The 8,891-nt window shown below is 49.4% G+C and overlaps 1 protein-coding gene across 1 annotated transcript; it reads left to right on the forward strand.

The window, feature by feature from the left end:
* Positions 1–5,707: 5,707 nt before the first annotated feature.
* Positions 5,708–7,753, forward strand: LOC101528495 (10 kDa heat shock protein, mitochondrial-like). The gene is made up of 2 exons (XM_058670354.1): positions 5,708–5,821; positions 7,314–7,753. The coding sequence occupies exons 1-2, from the start codon at positions 5,708–5,710 to the stop codon at positions 7,638–7,640; spliced, it is 441 nt and encodes a 146-aa protein (XP_058526337.1). The 3' UTR covers positions 7,641–7,753.
* The last annotated feature ends 1,138 nt before the right edge of the window (positions 7,754–8,891 follow it).

The following is an 8,891-nucleotide window of genomic DNA, read 5'->3' on the forward strand; positions in this document are numbered from 1 at the left end:
TTGTGTCAGGCTCCATCCTAACCCAGAGGATGTCTCCTGGGCTGCGGGCCTCCTCCCTGCCGTGGGACAGCACAGTCCTTCCCAGCAGCGTGGTTGCTGTGCGGAGCTACGTTCCCGTCCGATGGCCGTGACAGGCAAGCTGGCGAGAGCCCATCTGATGGCAGCAGGACACCGAGAGAGCCTTCACGTCTACTGTACGCACACGCACACATGCGCACACGCACACACACGGCTGTGTGAACATTCCCTGATCTGACAGAAGAATGAATTGCCTATTGACCCCATTCTAACCACACTGGCTACAACCAGTTATCTTTTGTTCTTTCATTTCTAAATTTTAGAAACTGTTAAGACGTCACCTTTTTTTTTTTTTTTTAAGATTTTATTATTATTGGAAAGCCGGATATACACAGAGGAGGAGAGACAGAGAGGAAGATCTTCCGTCCAATGATTCACTCCCCAAGTGAGCCGCAACGGGCCGGTGCGCGCCAATCCGAAGCCAGGAACCTGGAACCTCTTCCATTTCCCCCACGCGGGCGCAGGATCCCAATGCCTTGGGCCGTCCTCAACTGCTTTCCCAGGCCACAGGCAGGGAGCTGGATGGGAAGTGGAGCTGCCGGGATTAGAACCGGCGCCCATATGGGATCCCGGGGCTTTCAAGGCGAGGACTTTAGCCGCTAGGCCATGCCGCCGGGCCCAGACATCACCTTTTTAGAAACATTTATGTAATCCAAAGATTTTTAGTTCTATGACAAGTGAAAATACAATGCTTTTGTATTAAAAGCATTATAAAGTAAATTGTACTTTTTTTGAAGATTTATTTATTTTTATTACAAGGTCAGATATACAGAGAGGAGAGACAGAGAGGAAGATCTTCCGTCCAATGATTCACTCCCCAAGTGACCGCGATGGCTGGTGCTACGCTGATCCATAGCCAGGAACCTCTTCCGGGTCTCCCAGGCGGGTGCAGGGTCACAAGGCTTTGGGCCGTCCTCGACTGCTTTCCCAGGCCACTAGCAGGGAGCTGGATGGGAAGTGGAGCTGCTGGGATTAGAACCGGTGCCCATATGGGATCCTGGTGTGTTCAAGGTGAGGACTTTAGCTGCTAGGCCACCGTGCTGGGCCCTAAATTTTACTTTTGTTTAGTCATCTTCAAATAGATCACAGAGGTTGTCTTGACTGCTAATCATTTTATTGGTGTGAGTTGCTTGTTTTCCAGGAGAGTCTGCAGCAAGCACGCCAGGAGGGCCACGGCGTACTGGCCTGACTCAGTTGGTCAGAGCGTGGAGGAGACACATTGAGCCCCGCACCCATTTCCTGTCACTTCACTTGGACCTGCAGTTTTGCTGCAGAGTTCTTTGCAGAACCTCACATCTCTGATCTTGGGACGGAATGCAGACCTGGAGCTAAAGGTCCAGTGCTGCACATTTGGCCCCATTTGTTCTGGATAGAAAACATCAAGCCAGAAGGACACGGCTATCCTTCCTCTGTCGACTCGGGTTCAAGTGTGAGCATGCTAGGACGAGTCACGGTGTTAAAGCTTCCTGTGCCAGCCTGGCTTCTAAGATTTCTAAATCATTTTAGCAGATTAGACGTTAGAGTGGGAAAACCTGCATGTGGCAACCTGCGTGTGTGTAGCACATGGGGACAGTAACCACCACCCTTGGGGTGGGTGGAGGGCACACTGGCAGACACCCAGGCAGAACGCCCGAGCGACAGGTCCCCGGTCCCTGTTTGTGCCTCTGTCACTCTGCTTCTCGCCCTCCCCCCTGCCCTTTGCCTTTAGCAAAGAATCTGCACTCCAGTCCTCTGTCTTCCTTTCCTGCCCCACTAATACACAAAATCTGTTCTGGGGCCAGTTCCCTGCTGGAAACCCTGCTTTTGACTTGCTATGTTGGTTTCATTTCTTAAGCGGGTTCCCTAGCTTCCTGTCCAGCAAGACTACATCTGAAAGGCGTTCGGGTTTTACACCAAGCTCCTTAGTTGGGCAGCTACAAAGTCAAGAAGACTTGACTCAAAGTGGAAGTCTGGCCAGAATCTGTTTCTGAACACCTCCAAAACAAATCCTGAGCCCCACCCAGCCAGCAGGTCTCTGCCTCAGCTTTTAGGGTGCCTTTGTAGCTGTACTGGTTAGCGGACTCTTCCCACTGTTTTTTGCTCTAACAGGCCTGCCTGTCTGTCCACCGTGTCAATACCAGCAAGCATTTCTCTCCCTACCCTCGTAGGTATGGTTCTTAGAATTTTGTGTCACTGAACAAATTTATAGGCAGTTTTGTAAGACTCATGTCTAGAGAACTTTGTAGCATGAGTTTAATCAAATTTGTTACAGCTTTTCTAGCACTGAAAGCAAAAAGATGTTAACTGGAGATGATTTATTTATATGAAATATTTGAAGATGCTTAGTATTTTTATGGAGATTTTATTTGGAAAAATGTTTATCTTTCCAAAGATTTCTGTTTATGTTGCTTTGATTATAACCCCAAATAATTTTTAACCTTTTTTTACTAAGCAAATATTTGATTACATTTTATTTACTAAGTGGATATGTTATTTTTATCTAAGATAAAATAGTTCTATGTAACTACTAAATTTTTCTTAAGCTTCAAACTGAATATGGAAAAACTTGAATAAATTCTTTGTAAAACAACTGAATTTCAAGTGTTAATTCCATGCAGTTGGGTAATAGCCTGAGTGAGTTACAAGTAAATCTACTACCAGAAGACAAATTGACATACCTAGAGAATGAACATCAAAGTATTTGCTTCACAAAATGGCTTTTCATAATTCCAGAGAATTCTTTAATATGATTGTATAAAATAGTTGACCTTATTTGAACGGAAATGAGAGATTTGTACACAAGTGGCTAAAAATAACTGTGGGATTCCTGTGACAAGTGTCAGAAATTGTAGTCAGCCTAGCTTGAACAACAACAACCAAAAAAAAGATTCCTTTTTCAGCTTCTGTAAAGCACAAATACTGTCAAAAGTTACATCTCTATACTCCTAACCCTCCACTGTTCCCCTGATGATCATCATCCTCCCAGCCCAGAGCACCAGCCTGGCATGGAAACCCCAGGGGCCCACACAGCTCCCTGACCGCAGGGCTCGCCACAGGAGGATCCTGGGACAGGGAAGCTTGCTCGTGGCACAGCCTCCTCCCAACTGAGCCTGTGGCAGACTTAACACCTTGAGAAAGTGAGCTTAGAGTCAGCCTGTGTGGACCCATCTGAACAAGTCGACTCTAGTGGACGCTCCTCGCTCCACGTAGGAAATGTTTGCTGAAGCGTCGGATGTGCAGGCAGCAAGGTTTCTAAAAGGGGAACAGTGGAGGAGGTAGGCAGGAGGCCTGAATGGTGTGCAAACAGCCCTCAACCTCAAGGTTGTGTAGGGTGTTAGGGACCACCCACCAGGCTCATCTAGGTCCCTGTTTCACATCAACAGTGACACAAAAGGCAAACTGTAGATTTGTTTTATTTTTGATGATGTTTACATAGTTGAGAAGGATTCATGCCCACGTAGACCACCGATTAGGGTGGGGAGGGTCAAGGTTTGGGGAAACATGGATAAGACAATTGCTTCCAATTTTTTTAAATCTTCCGGTATATAGGGGAAAGGAGAAAAAGGGAAGAGTACTGTTCCTTACTACATCAGTACTGGGAATGTGGGGTGGCACTCGATGTCATCCTATGGTCCTCGATGTGGAGCATGTTCTGAGAGTACTGCTTAAGCGGTTCTAATATTCTGAGATGCTGTTGATTTCATTGCTCCAAGAATGAGGAAACTCCTCCAAGGTCCATTGCGTGACATAATCCACCTCAGTATCCATTCTCGCAGACACTTGCTGTCAAAACTTGGCAGGAGGGTTCTCAACTTTGTTCTGCCCTCCATCCTCTGCCATGGTGCTAGATGTCCTCTGCAGGCCTCAATGAGCTGTCACGTGCCCCGTGTGCATCTGGGCATGCCATCCACTGCCCAGACTTCAGCAACTGATGCCCAGTTTTGACACATGTATTCCACGATCAGACCACAGATCCTGTGATTTTCCCCATGCTAAGAGTTTTGAGTTCGATCAGTACGAGCACCGAGGACTACATCCCACCTGCCAAGGAGACCATGGGGAAATGGAGTGCCTTCGGAGGCCAAGAACTCTGAGGTCACCCACCCCCATTTGGATCAACCACATGTGATGGAAGAAGCCCAAATCCTGCCTTTCAGGATCCAAGGTCATCGGAACAACAACCAGGAGCACTGAGCGGTCCACAGAAACAGAAGAACAGTAAACTTCTCTCGGGACTAGGCAGAGGAGCTTTTTCTGGTCCTTGCCTGGTTCCGACTTTGGGTCTCCACCCTCTCTCGCAATGACCATCAGGATTGCTCCAGAAACCCCTCAAAACAAACAAGCAAACAAACAAAAAAACTAGAATAGAGAATGTTGGCGAGCCGAGCAGAGGGACTAGGGTTACAAAAAAGACAACACACAGTGGGTTATTCTTGTAAAGAGAATGCCATTTATTTGAAGTTAGCCTGCCTCTTTTACAGTCTTCCTAGTTCCTAACAGTATTTACCCAATGCTCAAGCAACTCCTAAGCTCCCCTGGGGACATCTTAAAAAGGGGAGTAGGGAAGAGGGAACTTGTTGTCAAGCCAGTGGCTAAATGTATCAGGCCATGATTGCGCATCCTGTTACCCCTTAGAAATTAGTTAACCCTTGGGAGATCGGGGCCTACAAGAGAACAACAAGGAAAGCTTAGAAACAGGAAACGGTCAGCGGGGATGCACTTATAACTCCCTGCCCAGCCTCGTCTGCCCCTAGTGCCCACTCTTAACGCTCACCAAAGGGAACAGTGGTCCACAGGGATACCTCGTAACCCCCGCTACTGGGCTCATTCTAACTCTCTGGAGTCTTAACATGTACTGGTGGGTGCTGCAGCCCAGTCTGGCACATTGCCTCACTTCAGAATTTACCAGTGGATGCCTCAGCCTGGCCTTGCCCAGCCTGCCCCCAGGCTGCCCCCAGTTTATGCTGGCAGCCTAGTCCAGTCTGGCCCTAATAGGAACTGGCTGGTGCTGCAGCTCAACCCGGCCGTCCCACACCCTGTCCTGGTTCTCACATCTGCCAGTGAGTGCTATACCCTGTCCCAACCCGGCCCACCTCCCACACCTGACCCACATGTATGCTGGCAGGTGTTATTACCTGGCCTGGTCCTGGCTGCTCCCACCGTCTGTTGTACTCACCTGAAGGGCTGCATCCTGACAGAGGAGTTCCCAAAGTTCCTCTGGCAAGTCGCCCCTCAGTTGCAGGTCTCGCATACATCAATGGGTTCTTGGTCCAGCCTGACTTGGCTCACTTCCTGTACCCAGAGGTACAGTGGCCTTGCCTCACTAGCTCACACACATTCCAGCTCTTACTGTTGGATGCTACAGCCCAGCCATGCCTGGTTCATGCCCAGACACAGCTCTTGCGTAGTTCAGCAGGTGCCAAGACCTAGCCTAACCTGTCCAATACTCACTCTGGCTCTCACTAACACCAGCTGGAGCCTAGTCTAGTCTGGTACCACCCAGATCCAGTTCACCCATGCTGAGGGATGCTGCAGCCATGCGCAACCCACATCACTGCCCCTGTTCTGGCCTTCACACAGTGGGAACCACAGTCCAGCCTGGGTGCCCCTGCTTCCCCAACCAGGCCTGTTCACATCCACAGATCCTGACATGCCCGTGGATGCTCTGATTCAGCCCAGCATAGCCCATCCCACATTTTGTCATTTGCCACTGGATGCTGCAGCTGGGATGATCTATCGCACCCCCCAGTCCCAACTTGTGCTGGTGGGTGCTGCAGCTTAGTCCTGTCCAATCTGTTGCCAATCCACAGCCCTTATGCAAACAGGCAAGTACAGAAGCCTACCTGGCACAGCCCGCACCACATCCTGGCTCTGCGCATGCCAGTGTGTGCTCCAACTTGGCCTGGTCTTGCCTAGTCTACACCCCCTAACCAGCCCTGACACCTGCCAACAAGTGAAGCAGCCCTGCCTGCTCTGGCCCACCCCCAGCCCCAATTTTCATGCTCACCAGTGAGAGCTACAACCTAGTAGGAGAGTTTCCCAAGTTCCTCCATCAGGTCTGCTCTCAGACCCAGATCTCGCACATGTCAGCAGGTGTTAGGGCCTTAACCAGCATAGTCCAGCCCCGAGTCTTGTCCTTCATGAGTGTTGGTAGAATGCTGCGTTCCAGCCTATCCCCCACACCCAATTCTTGAGTGTGTTTGCAAGTGCTGCAGCTTGGATCAGTGCAGCCTACTCTTAACTCCAGTCTCCGTTAAGTGTCGGTGAGTCCTGTGATCACGCCTGGCTCAGTCTTCAACATCCCTTCTCTTCTACAAACCACGGCCCAACCTAACATTGCCCACTTTCTGCTGCGACATTCATGGGTACTGTGACCCGGTCCTGTCAGGCAAGACTCTTTTTTTTTTTTTTTTTTTTTTTTTAAGATTTATTCATTTTATTACAGCCAGATATATACAGAGGAGAGACAGAGAGGAAGATCTTCCGTCCGATGATTCACTCCCCAAGTGAGCCGCAACGGGCCGATGCGCGCCGATCCGCGCCAATCCGATGCCGGGAACCTGGAACCTCTTCCGGGTCTCCCACGCGGGTGCAGTGTCCCAATGCATTGGGCCGTCCTCCACTGCTTTCCCAGGCCACAAGCAGGGAGCTGGATGGGAAGTGGAGCTGCCGGGATTAGAACCGGCGCCCATATGGGATCCCGGGGCTTTCAAGGCGAGGACTTTCGCCGCTAGGCCACGCCGCCAGGCCCCAGGCAAGACTCTTAACCCTAATTTTCGTATGCACCAGTGGGCTCTGATTGATGCCAGCTAGCTCTGTCCAGGTCTGACCCAGGCATGTCCTCTGGCTTCCCCGCTCCAAACCACCTCATCTCAGCCCCTGCAGTTACCTGCAATTGCAGTGGCCTGGTCTATGGCAGTCTCTCAGAAGTCAGTCCTCATCTGTGATGGACTTCCTCAGCAGTCTCCCCACCCACACAACCCCAGACTCCTCTCCAGGACAATTCACAGGCACCGTGTCCCTGGCTACGGTGTTGGCAGTCCCCAGGCCTAGGTCCCAAACAGTCTTCATTGCTCCCAGCAAACCCTTTTCTTCTCCTTGGATGTTGTATTTTTTAAGATAATTCTTTTCAAGAAAGGTTGTTTTTGGGGGGTTTTTTTTTTGTTTGCTTCTTTGTTTTTTTTTTTTTTTATGGAGTCCAGGCAGTCACTTTGGAAAGCTGCAATTATGCTGTAGTGTTTGTTGCCCGTTTCCAGTTCAACGCTGCCTCTTCCCTGCAGGCGGGACAAGCATTTAGGAAGTTTCTGCCTCTCTTTGACCTGGTGCTGGTGGAAAGGAGTGCCGTGGAAGCTGTCACCAAAGGAGGCATAATGCTACCGGAGAGGTCCCAAGGAAAAGTGTTGCAGGCGACAGTAGTGGCTGTGGGATCGGGTTCTAAAGGAAAGGGTGGAGAGAGTCAGCCAGTTAGTGTGAAAGTTGGAAATGAAGTTCTTCCAGAATATGGAGGCACCAAAGTAGTTCTAGATGACAAGGATTATTTTCTATTTAGAGATGGTGACATGCTTGGAAAATACGTAGATTGAAATCTGTTGAAATGGCGTCACACGAAGCTGCCCATTCCACTGATATTCTGAAATCTTTCATCATGTAACTAATTTCCGTGTCTCTTTTATAATAAACTAATGCTGTCTGATGACACCCACTGTCTAAACTTTATTTTTTTTTAAAGATTTATTTATTTTCTTACAAAGTCAGATATACAGAGAGGAGGAGAGACAGAGAGGAAGATCTTCCGTCCAATGATTCACTCCCCAAGTGAGCCGCAACGGTCGGTGCTGTGCCGGTCTGAAGCCAGGAACCAGGAACCTCTTCCAGGTCTCCCACGTGGGTGCAGGGTCCCAAAGCTTTGGGCCATCCTCGACTGCCTTCCCAGGCCACAAGCAGGGAGCTGGATGGGAAGTAGAGCTGCCGGGATTAGAGCCGGCGCCCATATGGGATCCCGGGGCATTCAAGGCGAGGACTTTAGCAGCCATTAGGCCACGCTGCCAGGCCCCCACTGTCTAAACTTTAGTTCCACGGTTCCGGTGTAAACATTTCCAAATAAAATATATAAACAAACAAACACACACAAAAAAAATAAAGGTATTTTTCTAGAAATGGCTTCTCCTGGGCTCTAAGCCTCTGGCATGCCCCAGCAGAACCTGCTGTGGTTATGCTACTGATGTGGTCTCTGTCATAGTTCAGCAGCTTCTGTAGGGGACTCCTGGCATGGAGCCATTGTGGGCCTGAGAACTGAGAGCCACTGGCGAGGGACAGAGTGGCCACCACCCAGCACAAGGGCCCGAGCATGTTTAAATAAAGAACCACGGGATGTGGCCATATTTTACATATCACAAATATGCAGACAGCTATTTTTAGGCCCACACTCGGGAATGAAGAGCTGGAATATGCAGGCCTTTTATAAGGTCCTAACTTCACCCTTTGGTTTGTTTATACATTTTTTGCACATAGATAATTGGAATGTTTCAGTAAGCCCTAAGCAGTTCAAGGTTTTGAAGCCACAGGTCAGCTGACTGTGCTAGCCAGAGAAGCTGCATTTTATGGCTTGAGCAAAGGTTTTTAAAATACTTTCTCAGGCTCCACGGTGCTCACTGTCCCAGGAGAAAAGTTACAGCTGCTTGGAAGCATCTTGTCCACATGAAAGTCCATGGATTTGCGTGCATTTCCTAAGGCTGCGTGAACTTCACCGCGTTCCCAGGGCGATGTACCAGTGGCCCTCCAGCCTCGAGTATCGCTGTGACAGCTTCAGTAGTTACAAATTCAGTGAGCCAAGG

Source organism: Ochotona princeps, chromosome 1 (assembly GCF_030435755.1).
Source record: "Ochotona princeps isolate mOchPri1 chromosome 1, mOchPri1.hap1, whole genome shotgun sequence".
NCBI classification, from domain to species: domain Eukaryota; kingdom Metazoa; phylum Chordata; class Mammalia; order Lagomorpha; family Ochotonidae; genus Ochotona; species Ochotona princeps.

Coding starts and splice junctions, on each gene's coding strand:
- LOC101528495 (XM_058670354.1), top strand. CDS start 5,708: ATGCCCGTGGATGCTCTGATTCAGCCCAGCATAGCCCATCCCACATTT. Junction 5,822..7,313: donor CCCAGTCCCAACTTGTGCTG/GTGGGTGCTGCA, acceptor GCCCGTTTCCAG/TTCAACGCTGCCTCTTCCCT.